General features: G+C 37.4%; 2 protein-coding genes across 23 annotated transcripts in view; one reads left to right on the top strand and one right to left on the bottom strand.

The window, feature by feature from the left end:
• The window catches only part of TMEM87A (transmembrane protein 87A), a 36042-nt gene extending 21320 nt beyond the window's left edge, over positions 1 to 14722 (bottom strand). For 14 of the 16 annotated variants that reach the window (XR_011529379.1, XR_011529378.1, XR_011529384.1 and 11 more), the window contains exons 1-7: positions 14512 to 14667; positions 13239 to 13299; positions 10590 to 10675; positions 7883 to 7996; positions 5887 to 5940; positions 5757 to 5801; positions 430 to 538 (exon numbers count right to left, since the gene is read on the bottom strand). Coding sequence is in view for 12 of the 16 variants with exons in the window: in XM_070583245.1 (XP_070439346.1) it covers positions 430 to 538; positions 5757 to 5801; positions 5887 to 5940; positions 7883 to 7996; positions 10590 to 10675; positions 13239 to 13299; positions 14512 to 14667 (625 nt within the window). In the remaining 4 variants the exon portion in view is untranslated. Of the gene's footprint in view, positions 1 to 429; positions 539 to 5756; positions 5802 to 5886; positions 5941 to 7882; positions 7997 to 10589; positions 10676 to 13238; positions 13300 to 14511 lie in introns of all 16 variants that reach the window. The other 2 variants (XR_011529385.1, XM_008518593.2) reach the window with 2 other exon arrangements.
• A 155-nt stretch (positions 14723 to 14877) lies between these two features.
• GANC (glucosidase alpha, neutral C) overlaps positions 14878 to 19410 on the top strand; it is a 74552-nt gene continuing 70019 nt past the window's right edge. For 5 of the 7 annotated variants that reach the window (XR_011529318.1, XR_011529322.1, XM_070583101.1 and 2 more), the window contains exons 1-3: positions 15596 to 15735; positions 17536 to 17598; positions 18883 to 18991. Coding sequence is in view for 5 of the 7 variants with exons in the window: in XM_070583101.1 (XP_070439202.1) it covers positions 15707 to 15735; positions 17536 to 17598; positions 18883 to 18991 (201 nt within the window). In the remaining 2 variants the exon portion in view is untranslated. Of the gene's footprint in view, positions 15006 to 15560; positions 15736 to 17535; positions 17599 to 18882; positions 18992 to 19410 lie in introns of those variants that run through there. The other 2 variants (XM_008518596.2, XM_008518598.2) reach the window with 2 other exon arrangements.

Genomic DNA, 19410 nt, shown 5'->3' with positions numbered 1-19410 from the left:
GTTAGCAGTTATTGCAAAATTTCAGACACCATGAACTGAGCAGCAAGAAAAGGAGAACACTAAGAAAAATTGAGATATTAAAAAATTACCAAAGTCAAGTAATTTAAAAATTTTGGAGTTTTGACTTGGTAACCAAGTCTAATTCAGAATACTGAGAAGATCATACGAATTAAAAATTTAAAAAGCAGGAGGATCAAATGAAGGAAAATGAAATCTAGTATCTGTGATATATAATGAGAAAGCAACGTGAAGTGCCTAAGACTGTGTCTGGTACATACTGGCTGCAGAAAAATGTTAATCTCTGTCTCAATTTTTCTACTTCACAACCAACGTTAATTATTCCCTCCCTTCAAGCAATTTTACACTACCCACCATGCATAACACAACTAGGTAATATACAAATGGTAAAAAGTAACAAAACGTACTTACTAGTAAAAAGATTAATACCTAGTAGATTGTCTTTTGAGGATGAAATGCCAATATGTACAATAAAAATGTATGGTGCGTCTTGCCAAGTTGTCAATGGATCATGCATTGCCTAGAGAGGAAAAAAAATGCATCAAATCTTCAAGTCTTAGGAATTAAGAATACAAGTTAATAATACAACATGAAAATTCTATTCCAGAATGTGCCCAGAAACATGGCTGAGCCCTTCACTTTCATTCAACAAAACCTTAGGCACAACAAACCTAACAGGCCTATTGTGCATACAACAAAGTAGGCTGGATTATAAATTACTAGAAAGTAGGACATCTTGTATCTCCTCATACACAAAAAATCACGTTTAACTTATTTATTTTTTTTTTACAAAGAAAACCTCAACTAAATCATTAAACTGAATCTGTTTAACTAAACCATGCTAGAATACTAGTTACATTTGACACAGATATCCCGAACAAAATACGGAGATAATTTAAATCACCTAAAAAGAAAAAAAACCTATGATGATGTCAGTGATTCATAAAGACCAATTCTTGAATCTAATTTCCTTTGTTCCATGCCATTCCCAAGACTACCAGAATTTCTGCTGACAAGGTCTCACACTTATATCAAAAATTTAATCTGGGCTAGTCTATGTGGAAAGCAAAAGTCACTGTCCCCCAAAGTCAAGAAAGTAGAGTTAACAGCTTCCATGTTTATAGAACTGGTTACCTGGGAAGAATCTGTTTCAAGGCCAGTTAGTCTGTGCACAGACCTAGCAAAAAGCCTTCAAAGGATTTGCTGCCATCCATGCTAGATGAACTATGGACCTCCACAAACACAAGACTAAGAAACAGAGATAAAGGAGATGAACATAGGAAATAAGTGGCTGCTGCTTCCTTGTATGTGAAAGGAGGTACTGGTACCTAGACTTGCAAGTTATTGCCTCTTCTGGTCTTAGAAGGAACTTTAACCCACAGACCTCCAGATAAGCTTCACTGATTGATCTATGAAACTCCTCAAAGTGGATAACAGATTTTGCATAATGATGCATTTTCCTGCAGACCCACAGCTTTTCTCAAATGCTCAAATTATCCTACAACCCAAGAAAACGTTAAACAAGAGTTCAAAGATTATATTCCATGATACAAATCCAAAGTGTCAAACCAAGCGGATTAAATGATTCTTCAGCTATACACTATTAGGTTATCTTAGTAACTTAAAAACATAAATGCCATGCTGAATCACACATTGATTTATCTCTGCCTGATGGTTTCTTCTGACAAAATTCAGGAGCCATTTGTGAGAAAGCTTTACAGCTTCAAAGTTATAGGTACATCACTTCCTATTCACCCACAATTAACTGAACCTTTCCTGAACTTACTTGTTTATTAACCAATAAAACTTTGGTGTAATAAGCTGCTCTGCTACTAATTTTATATATCTTTTTATTTTTTTTGAGGAAGATTAGCCCTGAGCTAACATCTGCCGCCAATCCTCTTTCTTGCTGAGGAAGACTGGCCCTAAGCTAACATCTGGGCCAATCTTCTACTTTATATGTGGGATGCCTACCACAGCATGGCGTGCCAAGCAGTGGATGGGTTCACACCTGCGATCCGAACCGGCAAACTCTGGGCTGTCAATGTGCAAACTTAACCGCCGCACCACCAGGCCAGTTCTAATTTTATATATCTCAAAACTACCTCTTGCAAATTTCAAAAGGACTGACTAGTTTTCATATTCCAGGATTTGACAAAGTTCACATTTAACTCTGGAACATAGATATTCTGACTCTGTAAAAATAACACTCATCCGCCAGGCACTCTGTTAAGCATGTAACATTTATTACCTTCCTTAATCCTCACAACAACCCTATCAGATAGGTACTACTGTTAGTTCCTGCAACATGTATCTCAGCAGGTGAATGGATGAATAAACTGTGATACATCCAGACAATGGAATATTATTCAGTACTAAACAGAAATGAGCTATCAAGCCACAAGAAGGCATGGAGAAAACTTAAATGCATAATACTAAATGAAAGAAGCCAATCTGAAAAGGCTATGTATCATATGATTTCAACTATATGGTATTCTGGAAAATGCAAAACTATAGAGACAGTAAAAAAATCGGTGATTGCCAAGGGGCTCAGGGGAAGGAGGGATGAACAGATGGAGCACAGAAGCTTTTTAGGACATTATAATGGTAAATATACCACATTACTGCTTAAACCAGAAAACTGAGTTAACCAAAACATTATATTTTTTCCTAGGGGAAGGGATAGGGAGAGGCCCTTTTCTGTAATGCTTTATCAGAGCTTTAATAAAAAGGGGTGGAGGTACTGAACTTGTGAGTATCCTTTAAATAGGATTATAAAGTATTCTCCTCTTAGGCCCAATTTTCAGGAAAAATGATCAAAGGACAGATAGTTCTTTGACTTCTTTTGATTATAATCTGATTAAATATTTCTAAATATTACTTGCAGTATTCAACAGGGTCATCTCTCAGTCAGCTTTACTAGGAACAGAGCCCAAATCTTGACAGAACTTGAAAGTATGCACAGAAGACCACCGAATAAAGCACAATCACAAGGAGCCAAGATGCACAGAAATGAATGCTCAGCTTCAACAAGAATTTTTTAAAAATACAATTTAATCTGACAAATAGCAAAAAATCTGTTTTAAACTATAATAGCCATTGTTGGTGAGGAAAGAAGGAAAATCAGTCTTATTTTCTTGGTACCATAAATTGCTATAGTTTTTCTCCAGAGCACTTTGACAAAATATGAAAAAAGAATTTATAAATTGTGCATACATTTGGACCCAGCAATTCCAGCTCTAGGAATTTAGGTTAAAGAAAATATTATAAACATGCACAAAGATATAGCTAGACCTTATATAAACCTATATAAGATATATAGCTATACCTTATACTGAAAATCTGGAAACAACCCAATGTACATCAACTGGGAATTGATCATAAAAATCATGGTTAAATGGAATAGTATGCAGCCACGAAATAAGTGAAGTAGTGTTTAATGTACCAATTTATTAAGCGAAAAGAAAAAATTACACAGCAGTATCTATAATGTGATCTCATTTTGGTTAATATTCATGTGCTCTGTATAATCACAGCAAACTGCTAGAAAATAAAATTACAAAGGATTTTTGCTTTTAAGTTAAGAAGCAAAATGTTCACCAACACAGAATTCTTTTGAAACCAGAAAACAAAGAATTAAAAATAAATATATCCACAAGAACATTCACCGCAGCACTGTTTAAAACTCCAAGAGAATGAAACACATAAATGTCCAACAATAGAGAATTTGATAACAAACTGCAATTACTCATGCAATAAAATACTATGCAGGCATTTAAATAAAGATACCATACAGTATTTACTGAGCCGGAAAGATGTCCATGTTATATTGCTAAGCTAAAAAAAAAGTTGCAATATGATACATATTGTAAGATTCCCATTTTTAAATAAATTAAATATAAATATGCACATAGACAAAAGACTAGAAGATGCATATATTTATAGTCTAACAGTGTGTGGTAGTATTATAGATGATTATTTTCTTCTTGTTGTTTATGTATATGTTTTAAAAATTTTTGATAGTGAATATATACATATTAGCAATAAGAAAAAACCCAACGGATGTTGCTTTTTAAAAGAAAAAAAAAACCTAAATGAAACCTGCCATGCCAAACTCATTTTTAGATTAAAATTCTGTACAAGTATAATCAGTGCAAGGAGAGTGGGGACACTTCCAGAATGGCAGAATGGCTGAAAATGCACTCACCCATAAAAGGAACAAGAACATAAGCAAAAACAATAAAAACCAACTTTTTTGGAAGCCTGGAAATTAACTAGAGACTTGAAACAATCCAGAAGTGTTTCCTCAAGAAAAACAGCTGAATCTTAGTAAGAAAAGCAAGTTTCTGGTGTTTTTGTTCACCATAATTCCATTCCCCTCTTCCAAGCTCCTTGAACTCAAAGTCTTCGCAACTATAACAGTTGTGAAATAAAGCAGTTCGGCAGCCACTGGAAAAAACAGAACAAGTCTGGAGGTCCCCTGATAACCAACTGCCAGAGCTGTCTGGCAGGTGCTGAAAAGCTCTACTCTCAGGGCTTATCTTCTGCAGGACCCGACTCAGAGCTCATTCAGTGGGGAGGACGCTATACTCAGGGCACTGTCAAAAACACTCAGCAGCAATTGTGAAAGATCACAGCTGCCCACGGTGATGCTCCTAGGTGGGGCTATCAAGAGGCTGAGTAAAAACTTCAAAGGAAAAATTGGAAGTGAGATGTCCACAGGGGTTTTGAAAAGCTCCAAAATAGTCTTGGAAATCTAGGAGGCCAAGAGTACATAGGGCTGTGCATGTATGTGCGGGACTGTGCCCACATGCTCAAGAGAGGCCTGAGAAGGCCCTCATCAGTCACCTCTGGTTGATCTTAGGGCTCTGCACAAGAAGGAAGTAAAAGTTAAGACAGACTTTTAAATTGTGAAACATGCCACAAATTGTATGATTCCATTAATACCAAATGAACAGAAATGGCAAATCCACAGAAGCAGAAAGAATAATAGTGGTTGCCTAGGGCTGCAGGAAGGGTGGAATGAGGAGTGACTGCTAATGGCCAGGTGGTTACTTTTTGGGGTGATGAAGATTTTCAGGAATTCAGTTAGACATTAGTGGTTGCACAACTCGTAGATATACTAAAAAAACCACTGACTTGTATGTTTTAAAAGGGTAAATTTTGAGATATGTATATTATATCTTAAAATTGTTATAAAATTAAAAACTTTCATCAGTTTTGTAAAAACGCCTGACCAAATATGGATAACTATCTTATTTCCTCTACATTTTTATCTGGTACAGTTTTAAGGAATTAGTTATTGAGAATTAGAAAGTGAATTATGAAAATTTAAGGCATTTTTCATTTATAGTTCATTTATAGTCTTAAACCTTATTTTAATCTTTCAATCTCTCTTCCAGTTATATTCTATCACAAGGCAATTTTAGACGGCAATTCTATCACAAGGCTCTTTCTTAAAAGTTTCTTCCTATTTATAAGTAATATTTATGGGGTGATAATTATGTAAACAATACAGATTGATCGTAGCAAATATGGAAAATACAGCAAACACAAAGAAGAAAATAAAAATTACTCATAATATCATCTAGAGACAACCATTGTTAACATCTTGGTGTACAGATTCCATTCTGAAATTTCTTTTTAAACTTTAGCATCCCGAGATAATAATTTAAAATACACCAACATAAGAAAACTGAAATATGTGTTCAATGCTCCAAATTCCCTGCTATACTTACAGTTTTGTCTCCAGTAAAGGTAATATTTGTTCCATTCTCCTTAGCCTTTAAACATTAAAAAAGAAAAAAAGAAAATTAATTCAGAATTTTCATTTTACTCTCAGAAATACATAACAAGGAAAATAATTACCTCCTGTTTTTCTCCTAAAAGAGGCAATCGATGCACAAAATCCCCAGAAAAGCTCTACGAAAAAAATACAAAACTAAAATTAAAGATGTATAATAGTAAAAGAAAAGTGTAGCTCCAAATCTACAGAAGTGGTTAAAGCAAAACATAACAGCAAATAGAATAAAAGGCACTGACAGACAAAAGATTTCCAATCAACCACAGAAAAGTGAATAAACCTTGCTGGGAACTAAAACGTAATATCAAACCATACAGGCCACTCAATTTTTCTATAGAAATTATGTATCTTTAAGAATAACAAAACCTTAGATAGAAGACATATGCTTAGGATGGAAGGATCCTCTCCTTCCACAGATGAGGAAAATGTGGCTAAAGATACAAAAAGCTTTAGATGCAGAAATAGGATTTGAACCTAAGCTTCCTAACTCCTGGGTCCACTGCTCCCTCTACCACAACACACTCCATGCCTATAAAAAACCTATACTAATTACCCTTCTTACCAGTTATCAGCAGATGAGGAATTCTCCTTCCTGAATAACCAGAGCATGTATTTCAACTCTGTTACATTAGACTGGAGGGGGAGAGGAAAGCTGACCAAGAGGGGTATATAGCAAGACCCTGGAAAGATTACAGCAGATCTCAAAGTCCGTGAACCTTGGGGAACAGTATACAACAGGTAGCTTTCCATAACCAAATCCAAGAAAGGCCAACCAATCCGTCTAGCCTGGGGGATAAACCTGGAGAACCAACAGAAAACTCCCTGCTCAACATCACATTGTTCCTAGCTTTCTTTTTCAACATTCTTCCACCATTTTAAAGGTATCTTCTTTGTCCTCCAAGTCCATAAAATCTAAGCTATGACAAGAACTCAATCCTTACAGTTCAATTATCAATTGCATCATTTGCTTATCAATTACTTATCATTAAATTAAAGCCTTCTTATCAATAAACTTTACTCCTAGTAACTGGACAGAAAACCTAGCTTTCTGTGAACTCCTTGCCTTTTCAAGACAATTTGCTAAATATTCCAAAGCAATATTTAAATGCAGTCAGGACGAAGCAAAGGCTAAAGTTACAGTAACTATTTTCAATACTGATGAAATACATAATTTTTCTATCAAAAAACTGGTGTCAGACCCTATTTCTAAGAAAAGAGAATTTTATAATATAAACCCTACTTATATGATTACATATATGTAAGCATTAAAAATATATATTATTATTCACCTCTTCCCCTTTATTCAAAAAAAGGTGTGAAATTCAACCCTTTGATTTCAGATCTGTAGCAGTAAAACCTAAAAACACTAATTTTTCTGAGGATATATCAGATGAGATGGAAAGAGAATTAAAAATCGGACGTTTCAAACATCCCTCAATAGATGAACAGACAAACAAAATGTGGTTATATACATACAATGGAATGTTATCCAGCCTTAAAAAGGAATGAAATTCTCGTACATGCTATATGGATGAACTTTGAAAACGTTTTGCTAAGTGAAAGAAGCCAAACAAATACTGTATGATTCTACTTCTTTGAGTTATCTACAAGAGTCAAATTCATGGAGATAGAAAGCAGAACAGTTGTTATCAGGGACTGGGTGGAGGGCAGGGTGTTACTGTTTAATGGTTAATGAAGCGTAAGTTCGGGGTGATGGAATAGTTCTGGAGATGGCTAATAGTGATAGGTGCACAGAATGTGAATGTACTTAACACCACTGAATGGCACACTTAAAAATGGTTAAAATGGGAAATTTCATGTCATGTATATTTTACCACAATAAAAAAAAATGGGGAGTTTGCTGTTTACACACAAAGGAAAGTGTATCCTCTCTTTGATGAGATGCATATATAAGAGGCTGACTAAGCACCTATCAGAACATGCTTCCAACTTATTTCTGTCAGAAGAAAGAATCAGGAAGTGAGAAGTGGATAGCACCAAAAATACAGACATAACATTTTTCATCTCTTCCATTTCCCTCCAACCACTATCAAACATTACCTGTGTTTTAAAGAGTTCACTGCAATTCTGGAACAATTTTGATGACGTTTGATATTTCCCAGACAAGCCTTTTTTTTCCTTAAGGTTTTCCAAATATGTCTCCACTTCTTCTGCCTGGAAAAACAGAGGAAATACAAAGTATTTAACTTTACCTTTCACAAGTAAGATACTCAGAAGATACTAAATAGATGACCTATGGTACAAATACAGTTTTGGGTTTGCTCTTTTAAAAATTAACAGCATCAGATAAAGACGCTACACAGTAGTATCCAAGAATCTAACAGATTAATCTAATTAGACCCCAAAGTGCAGAATTCTAGTCTATGGCTCACAAAGTGTAGCTCCTCTAAAAATTCTGGGAAGACTGGGAAACTGTTAGGGTCCAAAGGGTTTTGTCACAGGAAAATATATTTACAAGTTACCTGAATAAATTAACAACATCAACAAAAAGATCTACTTGTACTCCGAAGCTAAGATAGAACACAAAGTTGTTGTAGGCATTCACAGTCCACTGCTGATACGCTGAAAAAACTCACCATTTCTGGGGCTTTATCTATCAGTCCCGTGATTTTTCTCTCATACCTACATCCCTAATCTTGCCCTCTCTTTCCTAAGCTCCAATTTCACATCTCAGTCAACTATCTGCTTGTCATTTCCATAATTCTGTCCTGTGGTAATCCAAAATAATTATTACATTCTTAGCTTGTACTACCTATGTAGACTGAATCTGCTAAGCTCTTGACCAGCCTATCCCAAGTTTCAAATGTATGAAGTTTTTAACTGTAAATTCAATTAGCAATTGATTAAGACTAAAGGATCAACGACATTTCAAACCATATTCTGGAGATATTATCATTTCTCTCTAAACTGGTCAGTCCTTTCAGTCCTCCCTGCCATATCAAGCCTATCCAACGTTATATAACAAAAGCAAAAAACAATCACCAACACGACAAAAAAGATCATGTAAAACCCTAATAACACTTGGCAGAAATTCAGACTGCTTCAGGTTTGAAAAACCAACTGGATGATGGACCTTTTTTTAAAGACTAGTCGGACTATCTTTGAAAAGAAACTTCAAGAATAGTAAGGGAAATGTAAAAAAACAAACAAAAACAATGACGCAAATATGGGAACAGAAACAGAATGGAAAAGGCCTGAAAAATCCATCTTGGAGCCATTATCTTCAATGCTCAAGTACAGTGCACTATGGCAAGTGTGAACATGTGGTCTGTAGACCTTTTTACATGGTCTAAGAGGTCAAAACTATTTTCATAATAATGATGATGATGTCATTTGTCATGAACTGATAGTGCAAAAGTTATAGTGGGTAAAACTGCTGTGCCTTATCAGGCACCAAGGCAATGGCACCTAATTGTACTAGCAGTCACTGCACTCGTCACAGCGATAAACTTGCAATTTAAAAAAAAAAGCCAGTTTTACATAAGAAGGTCCTTGATGAAGTAGTAAAAATCATTAATGTTATTAAATCTGGACCTTTGAGTACATGCCTTTTTTAATATTCTATGAGACAAAATAGGAAGTATGCAAAACACTATAAATGATCATCTTGAAATGAACCACTATGCAACTGTGTTGACTTGTAAGCTAAACTACCTACTTTTTTCATTTACTTGAAAGAATGACTGATAAACTAGTTATTCAGACTTGGTTATTTGGGAGCTATTTTCTTGAAAATGGGCAGAGGGAGGCTGTCACTTCAAGGAAGACAACTGACAGTATTCATTGCCAATGATAAAATTTGAGCTTTCAAGCAAAAATTGGAATTCTGGAAAACTTTTATCTGCCTCACCATGAGCTTAAGAGCTTTCAACGCTTAAGGAGTTTCTGATGAGACTGAAGGGTGATATTAACAAATGTAATGTTGAGTTAATTATAAAACGAGTTACTATTTGGAAGGTTGATATAATTCAGTCAACTAGTATTTTCTAAATGACCAATAAATGCTGTTACAAAATCAGACAGTGAAGACCACTCAAAGAGCACAACGCCGATTTATTTTACTATCAATATAACAGAACACAAAAAAAGTTCACTGATGCGGTTTCAGATTCCACGCTACAACTAACCTTTAACAAAATCTACTTGTTACATTTTGGCAGAGTATCAAAGAACAATATCCACAATTATCTGAAAACACTATTAAAATATCATTCCCATTTCCAATACATATGGAATTCCAATAAATATCTGTATGAGGCCACATTTCATGCACATACTTCAAAGTAACACATCACAAAGACAGACTGAAGGAAATCTAAGAATCTGGTTGCCTTCTATTAAGCCCAACATTAAATAAAGAGATTTGCAAAACTACAAAATAACACCACTCTTCTGGGTTTTTTTGAAAAAGCTATTTTTCACTAAAAATATGTTTTTTTATTAATTTGCAATGAGTTTATTATTGCTATTTTAAAATGAATAAATATTTCTGCATTTTCTTAGTTTTAATTTCTAGTATAGTAACCGACAGGAACAAAGGCTTTTTGGAGTCTGCAGTAATTTGTAAGAACGTAACAGAGTTCTGAGACCAAAAAGTTTGCGAAGTGCAAGTACAGCAGATCTGCAAATTAGGAAGCACGGGTTCTAGTTTCAGCTCTTCTCCTCCAGAGCTTCACGACACTCCTTCCTCTATCGAGTTGGGACCCAATGATCCGTCCAAGAAGTCTGTTAATTTTATGTTCCTTACCTTGAAGTTGTAGATTTCATTGTAACAATCAGCACTTTTCAGATACCAGGTTACATTCAAAGGTACATCACAAGGTTCTCCATCAACTATAAAAGAAGAAGTCTTTGTGAATAAAAGATGAATCCCAACAAAGCATTTTTCCTAACCTGTTACCCCAGATCCCATTTATTTGCAGCTAAACTGAGATACTCAAAGACCATTCCTGCTCCAAATATAAGGTAATGAGGTAATATATATAAAAAGAACTGGATTTTTTTAGATAATAGTAAGTACTGCTGTTCTAGAAAGAAACAGAAGTTAAGCTATTTTTAACTTTTGAAACATTATCTATTACTGTGCCTTAAAACCTCGATTTCTGGTTCTCTGCTGGGAAAAACCTGGAAGTGATCAAGCAGGCCTAAGTTAAAACCAGTCTTCTATGCTCATTCAAATATTTATTTAGCAGAGCACTTAAGTATACAAAGCTATGCGGCATAGCGTTAGGCCAAAGAGGGGAACTGGAGGGAACAAATAACTAAAGACACTTAAAACGACTACTTTCTGGGTGGGGAGACAAAAATTAACAACATCAGGAATGTCACACGGCAACATTCAAAATGGTTCCACTGAGGGAAAAATTCATGGCTTAGACCTTGAAAGCTCAAGATTGGATAGAAAGAACTATGAACAAAAAGCAAACCTGGCTTGGGAAGGTAGAAACAGCAAAAGCAAAGATAAAGAGTATTAGATTTTTTTCATAACCCACCTTAAGACAGGCCTCAAGGAACCTCATGAAATCACAGAAGCCTCACGTACCTCACTGAACATACTTTGGAACACAATATTCTAGTGGATCAAGGCCTTATTCTGAAGACTTAGGATAAATCTGTCTATATAACTGATTAGCTTTCTCACCTGGGGGAAGTCAGTATTCTCTTTTATCTTTGATTCCAGCTGTGAAAGGAAAAATATACCAGAGATACCCACTTTATGCAAATGTGACAAAGATAAACATGACTACATCAGGAACCTACTTTTGGTTTTTAACAAAAGCAGCACACCTAAAATTATAACCTTTCCCTTTTCTTTGTTTTAAATCGTTTTCTCAAACTAATTTTTAAGTGACACACTTTTGCAAGGCTCAATTAAAACAGACAAAAATCTCATGTGTTGAATAGAATTTATGGAAATGACAAAAAGGATATTGTAACATTGCTATGAACTGACTACTCGGAAGAACCACAGAAGAGATGGGATTAATTAATAAAAGCCAGTAAGAAAATCTCCTAAATAGGAGATGTGCAGAGAAACCTGTCTTCAAAAATACTATTCATGCTAAAAGACACCGTTTGGAACTCTGAATGGACAGCTTCAAGAGACAATGAAAAGAGTCCTGTCAATTTCCTAGAAAGTTATATACCATACCCACAAAAGTATAAAATCAGAGACAAGGTAAAAATGAGAATGCAGAGAAGTAACAAAATGAAAGATAATGTAATTTTTAAGGAGCTACAAATTCTCCAAAAACAACGAAATACAGACACTTCAAAACGTGCAGCTTGGGTAACTTGTTGAAACACTGTTAGATCAAAACACAGGTGAGAAAAGACTGTACATAATAAAGGACAGAAGAGCATACAGGCTGTCAGGCTATTCCAAAAGCAGAATACTGCCATCTAGAAAAGCTACTCTTATCTAGTAAACAAACGTCACAAGAAAGACCCATGTGTCAGAATAGATTGGATTTAAATCAAATTTAAGTCATTTGTCAGGAGATTGTATTTCCATGGACGTAGTATATTCTTCCTAGAAATTCTACCTGCCGCCCCTCACCCCCACTAGACTGTAGGCTAAATAAGAGAAGGGGCCTCTTCTATCACTTCCCTGCTGTGTAAACAGTGCCTGGCACACAGCAGGTTTTCCGTAACTACTTACTAAATGATTAAAAGTACAAAATCATCCAACTATGACTTGTAACTTTGAACTTTTATGGAGAGAGGTATGCACAGAAGCACACACGGATGATCTGGATTTTTATCCCTGATATTGAAGTGGAGCTGCCCATGATCATTTATTCTCTAAAAAAGCCAGCTTCAAAAATAAAAGGAAGCTTTTCTTTAATACACAATGGGATATGATGGATTCAGACACAGTGGTTTTCCCACTGGACAGACTCGTTTTGTTCCACATAATCTCTGTTGCCTGATCATATCTTTGAACTTCCTCTTCTAAAGATCCAGGGTGTAAAATACTCCTTTTGTAAACAAAACAATTACTGAACATATTTATTCATTGCCAATGGTCTGACAAACCTCGGTCATGTGTTCAGCGAACATCCAACAAGCACACAAGCAAAACTGGTGGTGTATCTGTAACTCAGAACAGATTAAAACACCATGCAGGCAATCAACCCACACGATTTGTCTAGCTATATATAATAAACACCAGAAAAATATGAGCAGAAAATAAAGTTCACACAACTAAGTACACTAAAGATTATCTAGTGAAAGGACCTTAGTCATACTATATATGTTTATAGCTAGACAGTGGCAGACTATTAAATTTCAGAACTTCTGTTAAGAGTAGGCCATCAGAGGGAGACAGGTAATTTACAAGTTTAAAGACCACTCAAAAACTTAAATAAAAACTTCATGAAATGCAAAAACTCACATTTCAGAAAGATAGTCGTATTTTTGAAGAGGATCTTTCCAAAACTAAAATACCTTTTCCCCTGCAAAGATAAAGGAGAGAAAGATAATTAGCACCAGATCACTTTAATTCTCATATAACTGGCATAAAACCTAAACTTAGAAACATTCAAGTTAATTCTGTTAACAAAAAAAGACATCATTTTCCTTCCTTTTAGTAAAATTCAACCACATCCAAACTGCAGGATTTTGCAGCTTGTTGCAAAGACATGATTTTTTCCCCACAGGTCATTCAGCAAGGACTCTAGAAGGGAGGCTGCTAGAAACCCCAAATTAACTAAAATCTTCATGGGAAGTCCTCCTTAATCAGTTCATTCCCCTTACCCACCAATCACTGTCCAGAACAACCAACCATTTCTTCAAATGAACTATTCCAGAAGCAGATAGCCAGATTTAACTATTAACCATTTTAGTAACAAGTAAGTATCTAAAACTGAGAATCTGAAGATCTTCACCAAATGAACAAAAGCTATAATGTTTGCCATAAGAAAAGCTCGAATAAGATTTGGACATCACATTTAGTGAACAGAACAGAAGGAAACAAAAAGGCCACCGTGGTTTTAACAGAACTAATGCTTTTCGGTATGTCCTGCTCACAGGATTTTAGCTCTAGCCCAAACGAGCTTTAGAAGGGGAGAAGGGAGGCAACAGGCAGAAAGGGTCAAGCTACCTAGTTAACTGTCCAAAAGAAAGACTAGCCTTACCATATCAAACTTAAGAATACTATTTCTTCCACTTTCGCCATTCTCACGTTAGAATACAGTTTTTAAATGCCTAGGCTTCCTAACCACACAGCAAAGCTTAGAACAACTTCGTAAGTAGAATTATGCAATTAACAAAAAAGTGCAGAAGAAAAAAAAGGAAAAGAGGTCTATTTACATAGCCATCTCATTCAACCCGGGGGCCACTGAAAGAGAGACCATTCTGCACCTATACATCAAGTTTACTTGTCTCAAGTCAGACACTGAAAGTTCTCCGGCTATGCTGATAAAAAAGCGCTCCACCACTCCTCTGCGCTCCTGAAGTGGCTCTGACATTCCTGCTAATCTACCCACAGAAACGCACGGGCTTTCCGCTCCAGAGAGGTGGGTCTCTGTTCACCAGCGACACCCACGCTCCCGGCAATTCCACCCCTTTGGAAGCGGACTTCTGCAGAACCTTCATGAACCCCTTGAGCCGCCGTAGCCCCACCCCTTGCTCCACCAGGCTCGGCTGCCTCTGAAGTGAACACTCACCAAAGACATCGGAATGTGCCACTTGGATCGGTCGGCAGCAGCGACGGGTGCCGGTCCTATACCGAAGAGAGACAATGGGGACGGCTGAGCCCCCAGAAGCAGCAGAATGGCAGGCAGCGCCTGAAGCCACGCAACCGCCGCCATCTTCACAGCCATGGCTTGCCTACCGACAGCATTTCACCTTCTTCCGGTTCGTCCCGCCCTCTTCCGGCTCCGCTTTGGGGGCGGGATCATCCGGGTCCTCGAAACCTCGTGGGGCTTGTTAGTTTTGCGACCCAGTGGCTCCTCCCTCTACCAGTCCCGGCTTCGCTTGAGCCTTGGGACGCACTGCGCAGGCGTCGTCCTGTGGCAATTTGGTCACCTTGGAGCTTTAGGATGGTCACCAATAGCCACCTGCGCCTTGGTGGGCTCCTCTCCTCTCTGCTAGCCCTTAAAGGGTTTGGGGGCCAAGCAAGCATTTCTCCTCCTCCCGTTCGCCCCAGCCATCATCCCTTGTAAGTCAAAGTCAGACGCCGGGGCCTGAAGCCTGGGAAAGGCATAAGTCTGGCTGCTTGATTGGCGTTTAGTAGTGAGTTCTCGGTTCCCGGAGGTATTTAAGCAAAGAGTGGAATTTGGCAGTGGTGGAGAAGAAGCGATTCCTAAACTGATTGGTGTAATAGATAACCCCTTAAAAAAGCCCCTCCTAGCGCTGAAGAGTAAGATGCTACAGTAGAGTTTGGCCGCAGAGCATCAGCCTCTGGCAAAGAGCTGGCCGGCACTTTCTACTCAAAACTAAAAACCGGGAGAGAGTGGGTCGGTTTTCAGTATCTGTGGCGGGACCGTCACGGAGATAGGACCGTCTCGGTACTTCCTGGTTCTCACGCTCCGGATTTTTATCCCCGGAGCTCTTTGAGTGCACGCCCCCTCTGCAAAGCCGGTTTCGGTTCCTAATGAAAGCAGGTCCTCATCAGCCACTCATAACCCAAAAAAAGTTGCCAAATAGATCCGTGTAGAAACGCCAGATTGAGCCTGGAAATCCCACGAGCGAGAGTCAATCTGTCACTCCTTAGGGACCTGGAGGGGACTCCATTTCCCAGGAACTGGACGGAGGTGAAGCGCTGGCTCTAATTTAGAAAGACGGCCAATCGGCGTTTTAAAAAGATCGCTCGCAGCCTTGGTCTGAGAACTGGGAGCCAATCGGGTTGACCGGGAGGCCATGGACGCTGCCGGGAGAGAGGAAATCAGGTAAAGGCCCAGTGGTGCTGCAGGGACTGACTCCAGGGCCCGCGGAGGCAGGAGATAGCACCAGGAAGCGCCTGAAAGCAACGCTCTGGCTTTGAACGTTTTGTCGATTGTGTGGTTGACCTTCTTATTTGCATGTTTGATATTTGTGCAGTTCATCTTTGTCATTTTTTCTCAATTCCCCGGGGAATTAGTTGAAATTAATAGCTAGCCCCTCATAAAATACTTTCAGGATGATTAACAAAACAGTGGAAGAGTGGTGGTCAGAACTCTGACACGTGAGTTTCAAGCGTGTTGCTTTCCAAGTTCAGCTATACCCAGCTCTTCCTATATCACTCCAGAGCTCATTCTTCAAAGTGGAAAGAGAAGACTGCAAATTTCTTTTATCTTTGCAAATTTGATTAAAACAAACAGTGATAAAGACTTAGTAAATGAAGGATTTTATTACTTCCACGATTACAATTTTTAACATGGCCAAGTGTGTCTGTCTGGGCTTGTTTTCATAATATTTTGAAATTTGTGTTCAATCATAGCTTCCTATATAATCGTGGACATGCTGACTACAGCTGTATTCAGGACACCTCTGCGTGAAGGCCAGTGTGGTTTTTTCCCCCTTATAGCCTATGGTTGTTTGAATCATATGGAGGCTAATTTAAGTATATATACTCAAGTAGCAATATACATACGTCTTGATCACATTCTAGTCCAAGAACTGCTCTTCTGGAAACTTGGTTTTAAAAAACGCTGGCTCCTAGATCGTCAGCATCATCTTAAGAAGAAGATGGGGGGCCTGCCCAGTGGCATGGTGTTTAAGTTCACACACTCCACTTAGGCACCCCGGGGTTCACAGGTTCAAATCCCAGGCGTGGACCTATGCACTGCTCATCAAGCCATGCTGTGGTGGCATCCCACGTACAAAACAGAGGAAGTTTGGTACAGATGTTAGCTCAGGGCCAATCTTCCTCACCAAAATAAATAAATAAATAAGCAAAAGATAGGCCAGCCCCATGGTGTAGTGGTTAGGTTCTGCACCCTCTGCTTCGGCCTCCCAGGTTTGCGGGTTCAGATCCCAGGCATGGACCTATGCCACTCGTCAGCCATGCTATAGCAGTGGTCCACGTATAAAGTGGAGGGAGACTAGCACAGATGTTAGCTCAGGGCTGATCTTCCTCAAGCAAAAAAAGGAGGAAGATTGGCAACAGATGTTAGCTCATGGCTAATCTTCTGCAGCACAAAAAAAAAAAGGAAAAGATTTTCCTTCTACATGTATTTTCTATTCTTATTCCGGTGCCTTGCACGTACCTCTATTAAAGCATTTGTCAGGTTGATTTGTGAGTGTTGGTTAGGCTTTCGCGGAAAGCTCAGACAAAGTCCTTCATATCTTCCTCATAGCCCAGCACATCCAGTAAGAATATTATGAAAATATTTAATAAATAGGTGGGTGAGTTGTTTTTGTTTGTTTGGTTTGGAGTTTTTTGGTGTGTTTTTGCTCCTTCAGATTTTATTGGTGTCCTCCTAGCCTTCAGGCATTGTTTTAAAGGAACCCTTCCTCATAAGTGACAATGCTCTTTTTCCATTGCTTTCAGCATAATCTCAGAACTTGATGTTTTGTTGTTTACCTTGGGTGATTTACAAAAGGATGTTATTCTGCAGCATACACGCTATCGTGTTATGTTAGGGCTGTGACACAATTTTGCATTGCAGAGGTTTATTTTCCATGTTCATACTATAGTTAGAGAAGATGAAAAATTGGACTCACAAACCCTGTGTAAAATAAGTTTCTTAAAATGTCTTTTTATCTAGTGTTGAAGATGAAGCTGTGGATAAAAACATTTTCAAAGACTGCAGCAACATTGCTTTCTACAGGTAAAGAAAGGAAATGTGTTACCTAGATCAAAACATTTCTGACAATATTTCAAAATTGATGTTTATTAAATTTTGAGAACTGATAGGCTTTCTAAAGAAAGGGTCAATTAAGAAATTCAATGATTAAGAAATTCATCAGACAGGACACATTCACCTTTAATTTTATACGCATACTACTGTATTATTTAAATTTGCCAGTGAACTGGTATTTTATTTTAAAAGTGTTTTTAAACTATATTAAACTTGTATGTCTTTGAATGGATACTGCTTTTACATGTTTCAAAAATCAAATAATATGAAAAGATATACATTGAAAAGTGTTACTCCCATTCCTCTCCCCTTCCACCTCATTCCACATCTTGTCCCTGTAAGTAACCAGATTTATTAATTTCTTATTTATCCTTCCAGTATTTCTTTTTGTAAATACATATATTCTTACATCACTGCCTTTCTTACACCAATCTGGAGATTGTCCTCTCTTTTTACGGCTGTATAGTATTCTATTGGGTAGATGTACTGTAATCTATTCAATCTCTCTCTTATTGCTAGACACTGGGTTGTTTTTCATCTTTTACTATAAGATCATTGCCACAATGAAAAGCTATACCTGTGTTATTTCCTACATATGCAAATGTGTTTATAGAATGGTAGATCCAGAAGCAGGATTACTGGGTCAAAGAGTAAATGCATTTGAAATTTTAACTATTACCAGATATTCTTCCATAGGCATTATACCCTTTTGTGCTCCCAGCACTACTGTATAAGATTACCTGTTTCCCCAGAGCCTCAAAATAGATTTCTTTAAAATCTTTTCTTTTGAGTATTTACCTTTATAGAATGCCAGAACTGAAATCACCAAATAATGTATCATGTATCATAACTTTCTAATTTATTCACACTGCTTTAGAGGGAGAAAATCATTTTAATTCTGGACAGGTACCTGAGAGGGAATTCTATAGTGAACTCCTGGTCACCTTGTTAAACCACTAGATGATATTGGATTTCCACTAGAATTTAGTGAGTTTCTATTAAAGTACACATTTCATGGAAAGAGAGAGGGGAATTAGCAAGCTAATTAATGTCATCTGTGTAAACTGCCCCACCTTCTCAATAAAGGGGACAAAATGCCATCCTTGAGCAGTGTTATGTCGAACAGCTAATACTGTCTGTGCCGATTCACTTACTATCATAATGAATTTTAATGACTTCCACCTGGTACTATAGTCTGTTGGATGCCGACAGTGACAATTAATTCTCAGGCACTTGTGTGCTCCATCTCTCTAGGCGTCAGAAACAGCAGCTCTCCAGGAAGTCCATGTATCGGGCATTACTGGACTCGGTCACAGCGGACAGAGACAGCACTAGATTCCAAATCATCAATGAAGCGACGAAGGTGGGACAGAAGTATTTTCTACAGAGAATTGTTTGTTTCTATATTTATTTGGGTTGAATGAAGAAAATTTCCAGAAAGGCTAATTAAAACTATGTATGCTTCAAAAATAGACTCTCTTAGAGAAGTCGTGTTATCTTTTTCCTATCTACACTAATACTACCTACTTCAAAAGTAATATGAACGTCAACTTCTAGATTGCCTGTGTATCAGATGCTTTCCTAGAAGTTTTACGAATGTTATTTCCTTTCAATAAGTCTTCATAATACAACTAAGAGGTATATTGCACTATTTTCGGATAGTACAGATTTTCAGATAAGGAAATTGAAGTCTAGAAAGTCGCTTGCTCAGAGTGACATAGCTAGTAATGAGAATTTTCACCTGCATCTGTTGCCTCTATCAAGCACCCATGCTCTTTCTAT

Source organism: Equus przewalskii, chromosome 1, assembly GCF_037783145.1.
Source record: "Equus przewalskii isolate Varuska chromosome 1, EquPr2, whole genome shotgun sequence".
Taxonomy (NCBI): domain Eukaryota; kingdom Metazoa; phylum Chordata; class Mammalia; order Perissodactyla; family Equidae; genus Equus; species Equus przewalskii.
This window is presented reverse-complemented; position numbering and strand designations above follow the sequence as displayed.